Source organism: Sceloporus occidentalis, unplaced genomic scaffold (assembly GCF_023333645.1).
Source record: "Sceloporus occidentalis isolate IW3139 unplaced genomic scaffold, rSceOcc1.0.p SCAF_1, whole genome shotgun sequence".
NCBI classification, from domain to species: domain Eukaryota; kingdom Metazoa; phylum Chordata; class Lepidosauria; order Squamata; family Phrynosomatidae; genus Sceloporus; species Sceloporus occidentalis.
Genome location: NW_028316981.1, coordinates 8,394,549 through 8,414,644, shown reverse-complemented (window position 1 = coordinate 8,414,644; position 20,096 = coordinate 8,394,549). Strand labels below are relative to the sequence as shown.

The 20,096-nt window shown below is 44.9% G+C and overlaps 1 protein-coding gene across 1 annotated transcript; it reads left to right on the top strand.

Annotated features, from left to right (window-relative positions):
- Positions 1–3,123: 3,123 nt before the first annotated feature.
- LOC149320604 (uncharacterized) lies at positions 3,124–18,833 on the top strand. Its single transcript, XM_089504142.1, has 6 exons — positions 3,124–3,237; positions 5,237–5,779; positions 6,920–7,046; positions 10,489–10,562; positions 14,346–14,472; positions 15,314–18,833. The coding sequence occupies exons 2-6, from the start codon at positions 5,339–5,341 to the stop codon at positions 16,627–16,629; spliced, it is 2,085 nt and encodes a 694-aa protein (XP_089360268.1). The 5' UTR covers positions 3,124–3,237; positions 5,237–5,338; the 3' UTR covers positions 16,630–18,833.
- The last annotated feature ends 1,263 nt before the right edge of the window (positions 18,834–20,096 follow it).

The following is a 20,096-nucleotide window of genomic DNA, read 5'->3' as shown; positions in this document are numbered from 1 at the left end:
CCTAGCGCACAAAAGCTAGATGTTCTACTCACATGCAGTGAGCATGTCCAAAGGAGGCAACTAAAATGGTGAAGGGTCTGGAAACCATGTCCTATGAGGGATGACTCAGGGAGCTGGGGATGTTTAGCCTGGAGAAGAGGTTAAGAGATGATATGATAGCCCTGTTTAAATACTTGAAGGGATGTCATATTGAGGAGGGAGCAAGCTGGTTTTCTGCTGCTCCAGAGACTAGGACCCGGAACAATGGATGCAAGCTCCAGGAAAAGAGATTCCACCTCAACATTAGGAGGAACTTCCTGACAGTAAGGGCTGTTCGGTAGTGGAACACACTCCTTCCTTGGAGGTCTTTAAACAGAGGCTGGATGGCCATCTGTTGGGGATGCTTTGAATGTGATTTCCTCCATGGCAGAATGAGGTTGGAGTGGATGGTCCTTGCGGTCTTTTCCAACTTTATGATTCTATGACCATGTGGAAGAGAAAATTCAAATATAGGAACCATAGAAAAGGCCTCCAAGTCATTTCTGAGTTAGGGCCACCCTGAGGCAAACCTATTGGGGTTTTCTAGGCAGGATTTATTGTCTTTGACTTCCTCTGAGGCTGAGAGAGTGTAACTTGCTGAGGTCACCCAGGTCACTCGATGGCCAAGCAGGGATTTGAACCCTGGTCTCTAGTGTTGTATTCCAGTGCTCAAACCAATACACCATTCTGACTCTCTAAAAACAGATTATAATTAAAAAGATGTTTAAAATGCCCATTACCACAAACACTTTCTTTACATTGATCTGAAACCATTAAAAAAAGAACGGGAATTAATCTCTCACAAAAACACAAGCACGGGTTTCAAGGTTTTAAAAATAAGGAACAATGGAAATTCATGACTTGGAGGCTTGAAGATCAGGAAGTAGCTATTTATTATTATTTTATTTATTATATTGTGCATTTCAGTTGGCCAATAAAGTATTATTTGGAAGTCAGTCTTCTACCTAAATTCAATGTTCCAGGATGGATTTCAACTACTCTGGGGGACACAGGATGGCCCCCCAAAGTACAAAGTCTCCACATGGCAGAGAGAGGAAAACAAGGCCACATTCAAATGGGCCCCTTTCGAAAGACCCACCACTGGCTCTTTCCTTACAAGAAGGGGGAAAACAAAGAGAAAAATGCCAAAAAACATAGAAGGGACTTGAAGGAAGAGCCTTGGTGGCGATGTGGTTAAATGCCTGTACTCACAAACCACAATATTGTGAGTTCAATACCAGCCAAAGGGGCTGAAGCTCGACTCAGGCTTGCATCCTTCTGAGGTTGCTAAAATGATTACCCAGATTGTTGGGAGCAATTGTAAACCACTTAGGAAGTGCTTAAGTGCATTGATCAGTGGCTATTGCTAAGAGAGAAGCCAGGTGAGAATTACTGGCATAGCATGGAGCTGGGAAAGAAAGACCTGGGAAGAATCTGGTTTCATTGGAGGAGTGCTGCTCAGTGTTCAAAGGAATAGGATAAGGAAGAGCCAGAATGGTTGACCATCGGGAAGTACTTTTAGGAAGTTTATGATCTGCCTCAATACTAAATACTAGGAGTGATTTCAGTTAACCGGGCCGTGGGTGAGTGTTGTGTACCTTCAAGTCGTTCCCGATTTATGCCAGACCCAAAGGGGAACCCATCATGGGGTTTTATTGGCAAGATTTGCTCAGAGGAAGTTTGCCATTGCCAACCTCAGAGGCTGAGAGAGTGTGACTTCTTGCCCAAGGTCACCCAGTGGGTTTGCATGGATTTGTACCAGTCTCCAGTCATAGGTCAACACTCAAAGCACTATGTCATGCTGGTGCTCATGCTTTTCTCTAAAAAAATTAATATAGAGATGTTGTAATAATAATAATAATAATAATGATGATGATGATGATGAATCAAGAAATACAGATGCATAATAACAATAGCAACAAACAGGCTGGTGTCAGAGCCATGCATGCTGATAGATTCTGTCAGGTTTTTATGTTTCTATGTTTCAGGTTTGTCTTTTTGTATTAATAACGCATTTTGCTAAGTTTATGTTTCAGCTGCTTATTAGTGACTGTGGATAATTGCTTTGGGTTGTAACTTCTTTGCTGGGCCTTGTGGGCAGTTGTGTAGGATGGAGGTGGGTGCTAGTTTTGGCGCTGAGCAGTAGAAGGTGGAGTTTAAAGGATTGAGGTATTAACGTATCGTTTGGCGTTGAGTGGGCAGTTCTGGCTTAAACGCTGAATGGTGAATCTCTGACTATGTTCTCAATAAAGTTCTTCGCTGTTTCAACACATTGGACTCTTTGAGGCACAGAAGCTCTGAATTTGCGCACATCCGACAGCTGGACAGCCATCTGTTGGGATGCTTTGATTGAGAGTTCCTGCATGGCAGAAGGTTGGACTGGATGGCCCTTGGGGAGGTCTCTTCCAACTCTATGATTCTGTGAGACTGTATTTTATAAGCAAGTATAAAAGAGAGATTGATACAAAGACCTATAGGTAACCACTGAATGAAAAAGGTCATGATGTCCACAGATTCAAGATTCAGAGAAAGATCTTCTCTGAAGATGCCAGCCACAGATGCTGGGAAAGCGTCAGGAATACACTCTTCTAGAACACGGCCACAAAAAACTATGGATGCCAGCCATGAAAGCCTTCCACTTCACAGTATGGGGATTCCTGGAGAGGCCGAAAGGAGGAAGCTTAGCCCTCCAGAGCAGTACAGGGGTATTCCTAGAGAGGCAGCAAGAAGGAGCTCAGTCCTCCAGAGCAGTAGAGGGGTATTCCTAGAGAGGCCGAAAAGGGCCCTCTAGCCCTCCAGAGCAGTAGAGGCGTATTCCTAGAGAGGCCGAAAAGGGCCCTCTAGCCCTCCAGAGCAGTAGAGGGGTATTCCTAGAGAGGCCGAAAAGGGCCCTCTAGCCCTCCAGAGCAGTAGAGGCGTATTCCTAGAGAGTCCGGAAGAGGGAAGCCTAGCCCACCAGAGCAGTAGAGGGGTATTCCTAGAGAGGCCGAAAAGGGCCCTCTAGCCCTCCAGAGCAGTAGAGGCGTATTCCTAGAGAGTCCGGAAGAGGGAAGCCTAGCCCACCAGAGCAGTAGAGGGGTATTTCTAGAGAGGCCAGAAGAAGCAGGAGAGGGGATCCTAGAGGGCTCGAAAGTGGGCCCTCAGTCCACCAGAGCAGTCGAGTTGTCATTCCTCCCTTTTGGGTGGCCTTTCTCTCTCTTGATGGTCTTCTGAGCTCAGGTGAGTCCTAATGGGGTCGAAGGAGGATGGGGAGAGGTGGCCCTAGGTTGGGGGTCCCCCATCGCCCAAGCAGCTGGTTTGGGAGGGTGTCTCTCCTTGCCACTGCCCTCTGCCTCCCTTCTGGACTGAAGACCCTGCAGGAGGAGGAGGGAAGGGCTGGGGGCAGCATGGGGGGCTTTCTTGCATGGGGGGCAATCTTCCTGGCAGAGGCCCTGTGTCTTTGTGGGGGACTCCCTCTTGCTATGACTGCCTGCCCCCCAATTCCTCTCCTCTAGAGGACTGGCCCTTGCAGAGCCTCCATTTCGCAGGGTGACACATGTGTCCAGGCAAAGTCAGAGTGTGGCCAAGTGGGCAGGAATTAAGAATAGGGAAGAAGAGCCAGGCTGAGAGAGAGAGAGAGAGGCTGCTGCAGTTTGCTTTTGCCTCAGCCTCCTGGGAAGGGCAAGACTCCCATCAAAAGCCCTGGTTGAAGAGCCCTGGTGGCTCAGAGGTTAAATGCCCTTGCTGTAGCCACTCACTCACAAGCCACAAGGTTGTGAGTTCGATCCCAGCTCAGGGTCGACTCAGCCTGGCATCCTTCCAAAGGTCGCTAAAATGGGTATCCAGCTTGTTGGGGGCATTGTAAACCGCTTAGGCCAGGTGTGCACTGATAAGCCCTATAGAAATGTACTTGCTATTGCTCCTTGCTAAAAGTCTGGGGGGACTCCTAACATTGACTAGTTCTATGACCTCAACCAGGGAGCCTGACAGAAAGTGACATGCAATAGCAAGTGCATTTCTATACTGCTTATCAGTGCACTTAAAGCACTCCCTAAGCGGCTTACAAAGTGTAAGCTAATTGCCCCCAACAATCTGGGTGCTCATTTTAGCAACCTCCTTGGAAGGATGCAAGCCTGAGTTGAGCTTGAGCCCTTGGCTGATATTGAACTGACAACTTTGTGGTTTGTGAGTGAGTAGCTGCAACGCTGGCATTTAACCACTGCACCCCTAGGACTCATTGTGGCATGGAATGAGTGAAGGATGCATTTGTGATTATAAATTGTTTGGATGGCACTGAAACATAAAAGGGAAGGAAAAGAGGAGTCAAAAGACAGCCTAGGTGCAAAACAAAAAATAATACATCAGTAGAAAATAGCCAAGGAATTGCTGCTAGTGTGGACACTGAAGAGGAGTTTCTCAAAATCAGGATTTTGGCCTGTGAAAACATTGGCTCTTTTCCTCCCAAGGAAGCTCTTAATTATGATAGTCAGAAATTGAACCCGCACCTGCTGAGGCAGTATGTCTGATAAAATGAGCAGAAACTGTCATGAGATTTTTAAAAACGGCTGAATGTAGAATTATATCTTATATAGGGCATAAAATGTAACATTCATCGTAAAGGGTGTAATAGCATAATGTACTGTTTTTATTTGGAATGACATGTTTTTAAATTTTCACTCCATTGAAACTGGCTCCCAGCTGAAAGAACATTTTGAATGGCCTTTCCTGCCAGGAAGAGACCTGGTTGGTTGTTATGGAGGCCTCCACAAATGTCCTCTTTCATGTGTGTTTGTGTGTAACCTATCAGCTTATGGCAACTCCATGTGTTTCATAGGGTTTTGTTAGGCAAAGTTGGTTTTGCGAGATCTTCCTTCTGAAATACAGTCGGCCCCCTGTATTCACCATCCCTGAGCCATCCATGCCTTGAAAATAATTAATTGACTTTGCCATTTTATATAGGAGACATCATTTTACTATGCCATTGTATTTATTGGGACTTGAGCATCCACAGATGCTTTTGGTATCCATGGGGGATCCACTGTATGGCCTCCAGCATCTCATATTAGTCGACTATCACCTATCCATGCAGGGTTGCTTACCTTTCAAGATCAGATAGGATCTGGTGGCTTTAGGATACCTGTACCAGGATATTAATTCTTAACACAACAATGTACATTGATGGTGCTCTATAAATATCTGGTAATATCAATAATGACACAGCAATGTTTTGGTTTTACAGGGTGTTGCAGCAGAGCAGCTTAGGGACATCTTTGACCTGAGACGGAAGGAGGAGGAATAACTTGGATCCTATTGGTGGCTTCGTTGGTGGAGAAAACTAAAGATGGATGAGCCAGACTTAGCTGGTCCTGAAGGAGGAAGAGAATCTAATGGTTGCCGTGCTGGGAGCAGTTGGGAATTCTGGGAGAGGACAGTTCAGAAGATGTTCCTGGGTGAGGACTTTGACAGTTCAGAGAGACAGCGCCAGCACTTCAGGCAGTTCTCCTACAAGGAGGGCAAGGGGCCCAGAGAGCTTTGCAGCCAACTCCACCATCTCTGTCGTCAGTGGCTGAAGCCAGAACGCCACTCAAAGACTGAGATCCTGGATTTGGTGATCTTGGAGCAGTTCCTGGCAGTCTTACCCCCGGAGATGGAGAAGTGGGTCAGGGAATGTGGGGCAGAGACCTGTTCCCAGGCAGTGTCACTGGCAGAGGGTTTCCTGCTGAGTCAGGCAGAGGCAGGGAAGGAAAAGCAACTGGTGAGAGTCTTTCCTCCTTGGGCAAAGGTAAGTAGATGACGGCTCTGGTACTCCCTGTTTTGAGCTCTCATGACTGAAGGGGGTAAAGGCTCCCTGAAGAGGTTCTGCTGAAATGTGATTACCCCAAATTTGGCTTTGATTTGGGGGGGGGTGGTGGTATGGAGAGGTTTCATCTAGTGATGAAGTTCAATCACAGTCTCCAAAGCCTCTTATAAGTGCCATTCTGCTTTAAACGTAGGTGGGTGCTCCCTGGATGTCAGGTTTTCAAGGAGGTGCCAGGTTTTCACAACCAGGCTTTCACACCTGTGGTGACTGTAGTGGCAGAATGTGACCCTGATGTGCTTAGGAATGGAATGGGGTTTCCCCTATTCCAGCAAGTAGCCCAATCTCATTCTAATGGGTGAAACATTTTTACCATTGCTGTCTTTTCCCCCATTTTATTTTTGTTCCAAGGTCAGCATAAGAAATTAACAACAACAGTATTGTGGCCGCAGAATATACAGGGCAAAATAACTATACAGTATTAATGGGTTTTCATTTTTTTTATCCATATGTCTCTTACAGTTCTTACAGTTCTTCATTACACACATATAGACGCACACACAAATACTTATATATAGTCATCCCTCCCTGTTCATGGACTTGGGATCTGTAGTCTTCATTACTCATGGATGGCAAGTGGGGAGGAAACAAAATGGTGTGTGTGCCTGTGGCAGGAGCATGCAGGCATTGAAATCAATGGGACCCCAATATCGGCAATGTTTCTGATTTGCGGTGGGGTGTTTGTCCAAAACAGATCCCCCACAAATCAGAAGGGATGACTTTATATATATGTGCGTGTGCGCATGTGTATTGAAATGGGTCCATGTAAAGACTTGTACTGTAAGTCAAAGCAGGGTTTTCCAGATCTTGAGATATTCTTACTGTTAGCTCAATGGAATTGTTTGTGTTCCAGCATATTTAATAAATATATACTGTATTTGCAAAAGTTTCATACCATATTTCCCCTTATTAAGCTCTAATTCTGTATATCCTTTTTTCAAATAGGGCCAATGGGTTGCTGCTTTTTACTGATGTGGCTGTGGGTGGATGTCTCATACCACACAAGTCCAAACCCTTCTCATCCTTCTCCAAATGCCATTTCTTGCTTCTTCACTGCTGTTTCAGGTCAACAGTGTCTTGGGAGAGGTTCACTCTGAATTTCCTGTGGTAGAGATGGCACCAATGCATATGAGGAAGAGTCCTCAATGCACTGAGATCAAGCAAGAATGTGATGGAGGGCCCCCCTTGCAAGGTAAGGATGAATGCTCTCTGTCCCAAATCCTATGGGTCTGTTAAGGAAAAAGCAACATGGGACATACAGTGATTGAAATAAAACATGTATGTGAGAGTCAGAGTGACTCAGCAGAAGCCAATGGAGAACCACACAGGTGTACATGGTAATAGAATTAACAAGTCCTGAGTGCCAAGGACAAGAAATGCATAGTGAATAATTGGACACACCTGACAATTGTAAAGTGGTCAAGGCTGAGATGATGAAATCATCTAATCTGGATAGAAACAAGAGAACCAATGGGAATGAAGTACACGCCTACTGGGTGGAAACAGACAACAGTAGGTGGTGCCTTGATTTGACTATAATAATGACTATGAATCCCAGTATGTTTTGTGGGTAGTAGCAGTGGGTAGTAGTAGTGGATTGGAGAGTGAGGAGTTGAGTATTGTTGGATAGTTTGGAGCTGTGTATATAGTAGAATAAAGTAGATCTTTTATATAAGACTACTGAGTTGTCTGGTGTCTTGGGTGAAGCTACAAGAACCAGCAGGACCCTGGTGAAGAAGGGTGAAGACTTCTGTGGAAGCAAGAGTGAGAAGGCTTGGAGAGTTTGTCAGGGTCTTCAGCCTGTTCTCTGCAACTCTTGCAAAGCTTTAACAACTGGCCAAAACTGGTCAGCGTGGTGCACAACCAGGTGGTGAGTTCCAGGCCAGAGGTGAAGAGCCACAACTCCCATCATCCCTGACAGGGTCTTGTTGTTGTGTGGCTTCAAATCCTTGGTAAAAATTGTTCAGAGTTTTCTTGGCAGTTTTCTTGATAAAATTGTTTAGAGGTAATTTGCTCATGCCTTCTGCTGAGATTGAGAGAATGTGACTTGCCTAGGGTTTCCATGGTCAAGCAGGGATTTGAACTGTTGTTTTCAAAGTCATAGTCTAATGCTTAAACCACTACACCAAGCTGGCTTTTAATTTCTCCAGTGGAAGCCATTGGAGGTATTGATCTGATGTGGAACATGCATCTGGAGTTGTGCTTGCAGAGTCTCTGGACTGGCAGATGCATCTGTAGCTGTGCATTTGCTTGCAAAAAAACAAAGCAAAAACAAGCCTTTGCCATTCAACACAGGGGTTGTGTAGTATCTTGTGTAAATCCTTCCAAAGATGTGCGTGAGATGGCAGGGGTGAATATGTTCATGAGATTTTATTGGTTTGTTCAGAGGGGTTTTGCCATTGTCTTTCTCTGAGGCTGAGAGTGACTTACCCAGGGTCACCCAGTAGGTTCCCATGGCTGAGAAGAGATTCTGACCTTGGTCTCCAGAGTCCTGAATCCAACACTACCCCATGGTGGGCTGCACATTTTACTGGCTTGTCTTTCAGGGTCCTGCATGGAAGCAGTGGAACATAGTTGCCTGCTGTTCTTTGTAGTCCCACTGCATATGCTGCTGTCCATTCAGTTATACATTTGGTGCCAAATATCTTGGTCCCTGTATGTTTCTATTCATAGAATCATAGAATAGAATCATAGAATAATTGAGTTGGAAGAGACCACAAGGGCCATCCAGTCTAATCCCCTGCTATGCAGGAAATCCAAATCAAAGCATCCCTGACAGATGGGCATCCAGCCTCTGTTTAAAGACCTCCAAGGAGGGAGATTCCACTACACTCCGAAGAAGAATGTGTTCCACTGTCGAACAACCCTTACTGTCAGGAAGTTCTTCCTAATGTTGAGATGGAATCTCTTTTCCCGTAGCTTGCATCCATTGTCCCGTAGCTTGCTTCCTCCTCAATATGACATCTCTTCAAATATTTAAACAGGGCTATCATATCACCTCTTAACCTTCTCTTCTCCAGGCTAAACATCCCCAGCTCCTTAAGTTGTTCCTCGTAGGGCATGGCTTCCAGACCCTTCACCATTTTAGTTGCTCTCCTTTGGACATGCTCCAGTTTCTCCACATTCTTTTTAAATTGTGGTGCCCAGAACTGGACACAATATTCCCGGTGGGGCCTGACCAGAGCAGAATATAGTGGCACTATTACTTCCCTTGATCTAGGCACTCTACTTTTATTGATGCAGCCTAGAATCGCATTGGCCTTTTTAGCTGCTGTGTCGCACTGTTGACTCATGTTCAACTTGTGGTCTACTTGGACCCCCAGATCCCTTTCACATGTAGTTTCATTCATCCAGGTGTCCCCCATCCTATATCTATGCATTTCGTTTTTCCGCCATAAGTGCAGTACCTTACATTTCTCCATGTTGAATTTCATTTTGTTAGCTTTGGCCCAGCTTTCTAGTCTATTCAGGTCATCTTGAATTTTAATCCTGTCCTCTGGGGTATTAGCTACTCCCCCTAGTTTGGTGTCATATCTGGCTATGGATGTCTGGGGCTCCAGTTCCTTACTGCTTTCTACCTATCTCCTTTGTCTGCAGAACACGTTGTGAGGTTTTTCACACTCAGAGAGAGCAGGTGGCCCAAGGTTGCCCAGTGACTTTCAGGGCTCAGTGGAAGCTAGACCTGGCTTTCTTCAGGTCCCAGTCCAACACCCCAACCACTCTACCCAAATATCTTTGGCATTTTCCTGGGCTGAAAATGTGATTGTGTGCCAAGACTTCCAAGAGAATAGAGGTGTACTGCAGTGAACAAACTTGATGTGTTCCTAGGCATTCCTTCTTAAACAGAAAATTTGGTTACAAGGCACAAATAACATGAGAGGAATAGGGATCGGTTCTTGAGCCAGACAAAAAGAAGAGAAGTTCAACATGCTTTAGCACACTTTTTATCCAAAACTAATAATATGCACATGTGAAGTGAAACCACAATATCAGGGAAACCTTGCAGAAGTCAACAAAAAATGTTTTGAACCTTCTTGAAGACTTCTTCACAAATGCATTGACGGATTACCTTTTCTTTCACCAGCCCTTTCTTTTCTCATGGTTTCCATTTTGCTGGCCAAACCCACACAATCATGCTTCTTCAAAATGCTAGGGGTAACTGTTGAAGCAGACTTTTTTCCCGCTCTTCTTTTCTCTCTCTTTCGCTGTTCACACACATAATCCATAAAGGATTTTGTAGGCAGCTGCTATTTTCCTTGTGTTGTAGGCAGGCACACATGGCTATGTTAAGATCAGCTAGAGCAGAATCCCATTGTTTCCCAGCTCCAGCTTTATTACATTTTTTACTCCACCCAAATTGCTAAATCCAGACACTGAAAACTATTTCTCAAACTCTCTTTCACCATCCTTCCAATACATATGCTGTTAAAAGAGTTTCCTCTGCATAGAGGATGAAGCAGAAATGGAAGCAGAGCAGGTATACAATGGTTTTGTAAAAATGAATTTTATTGTCAGAGGCTTTGTTGACTGAGCTATGCCTGTACTTCCTAGCAAGTCTTTGTTCAAGTTTGTAACTGTAACCTCTGATACATGCATACATGACTGGTTTCCCCTCTCCTTGGTCTCTCCTACAGAAGCTGGAATGATACCAGGAACAAGGACTCAGTTGTCTCTTCCTCCTCTTTGCGATGGACCGGAACCAGATCAGGTAAGGAGAAGGATTCTTGGAGCAAGAGGATCTGATAGATTTTATTCATTCTGGCCCTGAGGTTTGAGGGCTTCCCTTTGAAATCTTTAGGTTTGAATCCCATTGTCTTAAGCCTCGTTCTTCCTGAATTAGAGTTGCTCCCCATTTTCTCTAAACCTTTTCTTGAACCCTGAAGGGAAGCTGATAGATATTCCTGTCCTCCTTCCTTGGCCCACAGCAAATTGTCCTCCCTCTGTTTTCAGCTACTGGTATTCAGAGGCAGCTACTGTGGCGTCTGGAGCTGCCATGTAACCAGCAGAACCATGGGTAATGTATGTTTAATAGGTGGGCAGATTTTGTCCTGTGCTTCAGATGTGCTCTTTGGAAGCACAATGAACAACCTTGGAAACTCCACAAAATCCTGAGAGCTATTTTTAAAATTGTTTTTAATGCCAATTTTTAGTCAATGTTCCACCCAAAATTGGAGAACATTGTGGCCATGTATGAAGATTATATCTAGTGTCTCTGTGATAATCTCGGGCCATTTATAATGTATGCCTTGTAGACCTTCGCCCATATTGGTTTTTATAGGTTTGCACTATGTAGTTGTAATCTAGGCCCCATTCATACTGGTCTAAAAGACCTGGAAGGAACTGGGCTGATCTGGATGCCCCTCCCCCGAATCGCTTCGTTACCAAGTGCCCACTACAAATTTGAAATCGAATGCATTTTGACCTGCAAATTCAGAAATCGAATGCATTCAAGTCTGCTGGCGAGGTGGCCGCTGCCAATCAAGCTATCGTCATGGTGACGTTTGCAGGGCATCGGGGAAAGTGTCCTCCCTTTTTAAAGAGCCAGGCACAGGGGTTTCAGCGGCTGAAGCAGGGAGAGAGATGCCTCTCTCTCTCTCTCTTTTTTTTTTTTTATAAACCTGTGGGCTTTTGGGTCGGCTCTGCCCCTGTCCCAGGCAAAGGATGGGATTGCCATGCATTTTTTTTTGCTTTTAAAAGCAACATTTTAGCTTTCCTTTTCCTCACCAAACAAATTGTTTAAAAATGTAACATTGATTGTGAGGTCTTTTGCAACATTATTGTAGCTTCCTCCTCTGCTGAACTCTTTTCTCCTGCTTACACTTTGCCATTGCCTTCCACTGAGGCTGAGAGAGAGTGACCTCATGGGATCAATTGGGAATTTCCCTACATCCCAGGGATGTCACCCCCCCAAAAAATGTGCATAGATTGTCAAAAGAGGGTGCTTCTCCTGCATCCATTTCCCTACATCCCAGGCATGTCATCCCCCCAAAAAATGCGCATAGATTGTCAAAAGAGGGTGCTTCTCCTGCATCCATTTCCCTACATCCCAGGCATGTCACCCCCCCAAAAATGCGCATAGATTGTCAAAAGAGGGTGCTTCTCCTGCATCCATTTCCCTACATCCCAGGCATGTCACCCCCCCCCCCCAAATGCGCATAGATTGTCAAAAGAGGGTGCTTGAAAAGGGGGGGGGTTGTTGCTTTGATTGGGGGTTGGACTGGATGTTCCTTGGGGATCCCTTCCAGCCTTAGGATCGTGAGGGAGAAGAGCAATGGGGAGGCTGCGGGAGCGGGAAGTAGACCACCCCCCCTTTTCCCTCTGACACACACACACACACACAGAGAGAGAGAGAGAGAGAGAGAGGAATCTCTCTCCCTGCTTCAGCTGCTGGAGGCCTGCTGCTGCCTGGCCAGCGACCCTCCTCCTCCTCCTCCTCCCGCCATCCCCTGGCTGCCAGGCTGGCTCTCGGGGGAGCCCCTCTCTGGGTGCCAGGCTCCAGGCTGGAAGCGGCTGCCTCCGTGGGCATGCAATGTGCCCTCCTGGGGTTGGCCAAGTCCCCCAGCAATAGAGGCGGCCTTGAATGGCCCCGGAGGGAGCAGGGGCCAGCAGGACAGCAGGAGGAAGAGGAAGAGGAGGAGGAGGAGGAGAGCATCCCCTTCCTCCCGGCGCCAGGAGCCCTGCCTGCTCCTTGCCCAGCAGCAGCCCTTCTTCCCAGGGCTCTTTCCTCTTCCCCCTCCCCTCCGATGAGGGGAGGAAATGCCTTGCCCTTTGCCCACTCTCTGACCTAAATCCCTCCCTCAATTTGCCTCGATCGTGATCGAGGCCAAGTTCTCATTCCCAGGACCCGGGGTTTTTAAAAAGAAATGGTATTTGCGCCGATTTCAAAAACACCGCGCTAGGGGCCATTTACCACGGAACGGGTGTGCAAGCCTCGGATTCGCTTGTGTGAGATTCGGGGTGAGTATGAACTTCACGTGATTGAATCGGTTTCAGAACCGATTTTTTTGGTAGTGTGAATGAGCCCTTAAACAACATACTATTTTATATATTTTTTATATTTTAGAATTTGTTATATACATACATACATCACACAAGCACGCACAATTTATATCTTAATTATGGAGGGATACAGACTGCCCAAAAAGGGCGGTCTCCCGCCACCCTGGTTTGCTCCGTGAGGGAGCCGCAGCAGACAAACCGCACAACTCCGTCACGGAGCAAAAAGAACCCGCAAAAAGTGGGTTCTTCTTGTGGCGCCTTTGTGATGCCACAAGGCGCCAATGGCACACTTGCAGCGTCACAAAGGCACCAGGACGTGCGGACGCTATGCGTCCATCACATCAAAATGGCAGCGCCCATATGTACAGGGCACCGCCATTTTGACGCCCTTGTCACGTGCGAGGGGCAAGTCACGTCTGGAACTGCTGCCCCTTGCATATAACGACCCCTTGCATGTAACAGGCACCCCGTAGGGCCCGTTTGTACAGTGCCTATGTTTGTTTTCAAAATGGCTCAAAACAAGCCAAAATGCAGTAGTTTGTTTCTCCATGAGCAAGACGGGGAAATGTATTGTTGAGGAAATACACATAAATTAAGAGAGGCTGCAACAGTTGGCTTTTGCCAGCATCAACCAGGAAGGGCATGATTTGGCCCCCTTTCTCTTCTCCACTTTGCTAAACTTTTGTTGTTTTGGGGGTTGTGTGCCTTCAAGTTGTTTTCAAGCTGTAATGACCCTAAGGTGATCCATTAGCAAGATTTCTTCTGGAGGGCATTGCCCTTGCCTTCCTCTGAAGCTGAGAAATTGTAACTTGGGCAAGCTCACCAGTGGGTTTCCATGGCTGAATGGGGATTCAAACCTTTCACTCCAGTAGTAGTCCAACACTCAAACCACTACACCATGCTGGCTGAGCTAATAGAATGCAAACTCTTTTGCACTTTTGAACTCAGTAACTGAAGTAAGCTGAGAAGAAAAAAAGAAACTGGGACATTTTAAAAGCCACTTAAAAAAAGTGAGACAAAAGAGGATTAATTGGCCTTGCCCCTGCCAAATTGAGACAGTTGGAGGGTATGCAATAAAACTCCGCAATTCTCCCCCCAAATAAAAAAAACACCACCTGAAAATTGGCCAACATGGCAGTTGGAAGTGGCACAGCATCCCTTCTGGCTGGTTGAAATGCCCCAGTTTCACCTGCCCACCCCATCTGCAGTTGCCTACCCCGTTTAAATCCCAGAGTGGAAGTCCTATGGCATTTTGTTGCTCAGTTGTGGTTTAATGTTTCTTCTTTCAGTGCACTCATAAAGTATGTCATGGACTCAAGCTCCTGTCTTTGCCAGACCTTGTTCATGATACTCCTGGTGTTTAAGGGAGAATCAATCTCACATCGCCTGCCTTTGGGACCTTTAGCCTGTGAGTCTGCTTTATCATAACTGCCACACCTCCCAATCATCTTGATATCAAGTGTGAGGAAGAACTGTTTTCTTCTATCTCCAGGGCCTGGTGACTTTGGAGGAGGTGGCTGTGTCTTTCTCCCAGGATGAGTGGGCCCTGCTGGATCCTGATCAGAGAGCCCTGCACAGCCAGATCATGGCAGAGATTTGTGGGATCATGGCCTCTCTTGGTAAAATGCTTTATTCCGCTGGATTGTTATGTCTTCTGTTTTAAAATGCATTTATAATAACAGCATTAACAGCTACAATACTTTGAATGATCCTGACAGCCCAAATAGGAAAGAGATGAGCCCTATATAAGGATGTCATAGAAGAGATCTGTGGGATTATGGACAGTCTTGGTAAAGCTCTCTCATTTTCTTGTTGATGCTAATTTCTGTTTGAAATTGTGGTGATGGGATTACATGCTTCTGTGAGGCAAGAGATTGTGCTGATGTTAGCAGTGCTAATAGGGTCTCTCAAGTCAGGCAGGCATTTGCTGAGGAGCCAGATTCAATGTGCCAACAAGTAGTGAGGTGGATCTTTTAGAGGCGGAAGAACAGAGGATAAGTATGAGTAGTACCATGTCTAATGATGCAACTGGACTCAAACATAAAGAATGTTCAGTGGCTTGCCGGCACAGAGGTCAAAGAAAAGTAGGAAAAGCATCAGTAGAAAAAGAGAGATAATATGTGACAAGGATTGATTCAGTCAAGGAAGCTTGGGAGGGAGTTCCAAAGCCTAGGAACCAAAACCAAGAAGGCTGTCTTTCATGTCCTCATCAGCTGAGCCTGGAAGGGTAGTGGGATGCAGAAAACCCTCTCTGAGCATGTAAGATTCAGGCAGGCTCTTATAGGGAAACAGCTTTCAGATAGTCTGGACCTAAGCGGTAAGAGAAGGCATAGCATCTCTTTTTTAGTCTGGAGAATTTATTTGTCTTTAGAATTGCTTGGCTTTAATCCCTTTCCCATATCCTGAAATTGTTTTTCACACAAATTTTGATATTTTTCTTCCTGCTTTTCTTCTTCACAGTGAAAAACAGGACCAAAACATATGTATGTACTACATATGGGAAATATTTGAAGCAAAAACTGGAACTTACCAGCCACCAGCAAGCATATTCAGAACAGAAAAGTTGTATTGATGAACAGGCCTTTGGATACAATGTATCTGGGAAATGTTTTCCCCAAAATATGACACTTGTGCCTCACAAAAGGTTTAATGTTGGACAAAAACACTTCAGGTCTGAGGTTTTTCTGAAAGGTTTTGATTTTAAATTGAACAATGTGAACCATCAAGAAGAGTACACAGTAAAGAAGCCACACATATGTCAGGAATGTGGGAAATGCTTTGCTTACAATTCACTACTTACGGCACATCTGAAAGTGCATACAAACATTGTGAGCCACTGGAAAGTCCACACAAGGGAGAAACCATTCAAATGCCAGGAATGTAACAAATGTTTTCCTCAAAAGGCAGTCCTCAGGCATGAGAGCACCCACACAGGAGAGAAACCCTACAAATGTCAGGAGTGTAGCAAATGTTTTACTCGAAAGGCATGGCTTGTGATTCATCAGAGGCTGCATACAGGAGAGAAACCATATAAATGTCTAGAGTGTGGAAAAGGTTTTCCTCATAAAGCAGACCTTGTGAAGCACCAGCGTATCCACACAGGAGAGAAACCATACAAATGCCAGGAGTGTGGGAAACGTTTTACTGAGAATTCAGCCCTTTTGATCCATCAGAGAGTTCATACAGGAGAAAAACCATACAAATGCCAAGAATGTGGAAAATGTTTTTCTCAGAGTTCACACCTTCAAGGCCACAACAGAATCCACACAGGAGAAAAACCCTACAAATGCCAGGAGTGTGGGAGACGTTTTGCTCGGAGTGCATACCTTTTAAAACACAAGATACTCCACACAGGAGAGAAACCATACAAATGCCAGGATTGTGGGAACTGTTTTGCTCAGAATTCAGGCCTTCTAAGCCACCAGAGAATCCACACAAGAGAGAAACCATACCAATGCCAGGAGTGTGGAAAGAGTTTTGCTCGGAAAGGACATCTTGTAAGCCACCAAACAGTCCACACAGGTGAGAAACCATACAAATGTCAGGACTGCAGAAAATGTTTTGCTCGAAAGGCATGGCTTGAGATTCATCAGAGGGTGCATACAGGAGAGAAGCCATACAAATGCCAAGAATGTGGGAAAAGTTTTGCTCGAAAAGCACGCCTTGTTAAGCATCAGGGAGTCCACGCAGGAGAGAAACCATACAAATGCCAGGAATGTGGGAAATATTTGGCATCCAAATCTGAACTCATGAAACACCAGAGAATCCACACCTGAGAGAAACTATAAAGATGGCAGGAGTGGAAAACTATTTGCTATAGATGCAACTCTAGTGATAAATGAGATAATCCACTTAAGAGAGAAACTGTTCAAGTGCCAGGAATATGGCATTTTACTGGTAGCTATTTCACTGACAAATAGCTCTTACTATCAAGTTCTTCCTAATGTTTTGTTGGATTCTCCTTTCTTCTGCTTTGAATCTATTAGTTAAAGTCCTTTTCTCTGGAAGAGCAAGAAACAAAATCATTCCATCTTCCACATGACAGTCCTTCAGATTCTTAAAGATGAGTGTATACTGCTCAGTCTTTTCTTCTCTAGTCTAAACATACCCACTTACTTAACTTCTTCTTAGGGCCTGCTTTCCAGACCTTTTACGTCTTGGTCACCTTCAAGACATATTCCAGCTTGTTAGAGTCTTTCTTAAATTGTAATGCCTAGTTTGCATGTGCTTTATTGACTATAGCAAAGCTTTGGGCTGCATACATCATAAACAGCTATGGCTTGCATTTAGGCACTGGGAGTGCCACAACACTTGGCTGTCCTAATGGACAACATATACTCAAGACAAGAGGCTGCCATCAGAACAGAATACAGAGAAGCAGAATGGTTCCCAGTCAGCAAAGGATCCAGGCAAGGCTGTATACTATCACCCTATTATTCAGCCTTTATGCAGAAAATAATGTACACAGATCAGGATTTGCCTTGGTGACAGAAGGAGTGAAGAGAAAAGGAAGTTACATTAACAACCTAAGATACACAAATGACACAATATTACTAGAAACAAAGACATAGAAAAATTACTGAAGAAGGTCAAGGAGGAATGTGCCAATCTTAGATTAATGCTGAACATAAATACCAAAAAATAATGACCACGGAAGATCTACAAGAATTCATCGTTGACAACAAAAGTGGAAATAGTCAATACTCCCACACCTTGTATCAAACAATCATAACTGGAGACAAGAATTAGAAGAAGGTTGGGATTGGGAATGGCAGCTATGAAAGAACTGGATAAAATCCTAAAAAGCAAAGATATAACTCTGAACATAAAGTGTGGATCTCTAGAAGACCCAAAATGTTTTTTGTTTAGTTACACATGTTTTTATTAGAGTTCACAGACATAGCTGTGTTAGTCTGGAAAATCATTATGCAAAAGGATCTTGTAACACCTTTGAGACTAACTGAAAGAAAGAATCTGTTTGCATGATCTTTCATAGACTTAAGCCTACTTGCTCAGATGCATGCGTTAGTAAACAAAAATATTTTGGATCTTCTAGAGATCATTTGAAAATTTCTTCCAAAATGCCTCTAAGGAGAATTCCTTCTTTCACCAGCTTCCATTTCCTAATGTTTAGTCGCCCTCCTTTGGACACGCTCCAGTTTCTCAATGTCCTAAGCCTAATGTTCTGTTTTTTAATGTTAGGATACCTGGTGATGCGGGTTTATTTACTTTCCCGGTTTTCTCTCTGCTTTGGTATTCACACATGCTCAAGAAGGGATCCTGAGGGCAGCTGCTTTTCGCCTGGCATTTTGCAGAAAGGCATGCACAACTACAATAGGACTGACTAGAGCAGAATCTCATTACTTCGCAGCTCATGCATTGTTGCATTATTTACTGCAGGTACCTGTAAGATCCTAACAATGTAGGTCTATGATTTTCCAGCTCACCAGACCTCTAGTGCTGATGCTGCTAAAATTCTTCCAGCTACATAAAGGACAAGAAGGACTAGGCAGGTTATCAGAAGACTTTATAAAAAGGAGCTTTTTTTCCAGAGGCTTCATTAACACAGCTATAAGTATATACATAAGTAACACTCCATGTGTCTGATGATGGCTACAGCCCATGACCACTGGTGCCAAAGAAAGCTTCTGCACCTGAGGAAGTAAGCTTAAGTTTACAAAAGCTCATGGTACCAGATTCTTTCTTTCAACTAGTCTCAAAGATAGTACAGGCTTCCTTTGCATAATATTTTTGTTATTTTATGCAAGACCTGGTTGTTTCCTTTCATGTGTGCCTATAGCTAGTTTTGAATAGAAAGTTTGCTAAAACAGATTGAACTGGGCTTTCCTCCCTGGTACAGGACTATATTGTTATGCTTTCCATGGTATTTCTTTGTTTCCAGTCAGTGGAATGGAATCACATATTCAGTGGACAGCTACAAAAGACCATCAAAATATAAGAAGGTTGCGAAATGTTAGAATTTTGCCTGATGAGCTTCTGACTGGTTATTTTTATTGATTTAATTTAAATCTTGCCTTTCTCCCTATGTAGGATACAGTGCCTACCTCATTTAAAAAAACAACAACACTGAAGTTAAAACTTCATGTATACAGGAGTTTACAAAAGAATTAAAAATCAGTTCAATCAAAAGCAGAAGATGAAAACAATATAAAAACACAGATCATAATAAAAAAAAGATTAAAAAAATAACCCCACTACAACTCCTATTACACTAATCCATCTGGGATGTAGCCAAGGCACATGTTAGTGTGGTCAGTTCTAATGTCCCATGGAATAGGTGCAACTTCTGCTCTAGTTTTAACTGTGCATTATTGAGACCTGGGCATCCAGGCTCAAATCAGAGTCCAGGAACATGCCCAAGCTGTGAAGCTGAGGTTTCAGGGGTAGTATCAACCCATCTAGCACAGGCTGAATCCCTCCTCCTGGGTCTCCCTTCCAGATGATCAGGAGTACTTTTGTTTTGTCTGGATTCAGCTTCAGTTGGTTTGTCCTCATTTAATAATAATAATAATAATAATAGGTTTTATTTATATACCGCCCAATCACTGGGAATCCGAGCGGTTTACAATAGAGGGGATAACAGACAGTTCCCTGCCCACAGGCTTACAATCTAAAAGACATGACACAAAAGGAGAAGGGAATGGTGAGGGAGGGAAGGAATCAGGTCCAGCATTCTTCTCTCCCTCTGAGGCCTGGACCAAGGCAGATGGACCGGAGGGAGGGCTCTTCTTCAGGCTAGCCCCTGATGGAACTGGGCCAGCCTACTCTCTCCCTCAGAGGCCGAAAGATGACAGTTAGGGAGGGAGGAGCCTCTTTCTTCAGGCTAGCCCCTGATGGTACTGGGCCAGCCTTCTCTCTCCCTCAGAGGCCAAAAGATGACAGTTGGGGAGGGAGGAGCCTCTTTCTTCAGGCTAGCCCCTGATGGTACTGGGCCAGCCTTCTCTCTCCCTCAGAGGCCGAACGATGACAGTTGGGGAGGGAGGAGCCTCTTCCTTCAGGCTAGCCCCTGATGGTACTGGGCCAGCCTTCTCTCTCCCTCAGAGGCCGAACGATGACAGTTGGGGAGGGAGGAGCCTCTTCCTTCAGGCTAGCCCCTGATGGTACTGGGCCAGCCTTCTCTCTCCCTCAGAGGCCGAACGATGACAGTTGGGGAGGGAGGAGCCTCTTCCTTCAGGCTAGCCCCTGATGGTACTGGGCCAGCCTTCTCTCCCTCAGAGGCCGA

Coding starts and splice junctions, on each gene's coding strand:
- LOC149320604 (XM_089504142.1), top strand. CDS start 5,339: ATGGATGAGCCAGACTTAGCTGGTCCTGAAGGAGGAAGAGAATCTAAT. Junction 5,780..6,919: donor TCTTTCCTCCTTGGGCAAAG/GTAAGTAGATGA, acceptor CTGCTGTTTCAG/GTCAACAGTGTCTTGGGAGA. Junction 10,563..14,345: donor ATGGACCGGAACCAGATCAG/GTAAGGAGAAGG, acceptor TTCTATCTCCAG/GGCCTGGTGACTTTGGAGGA.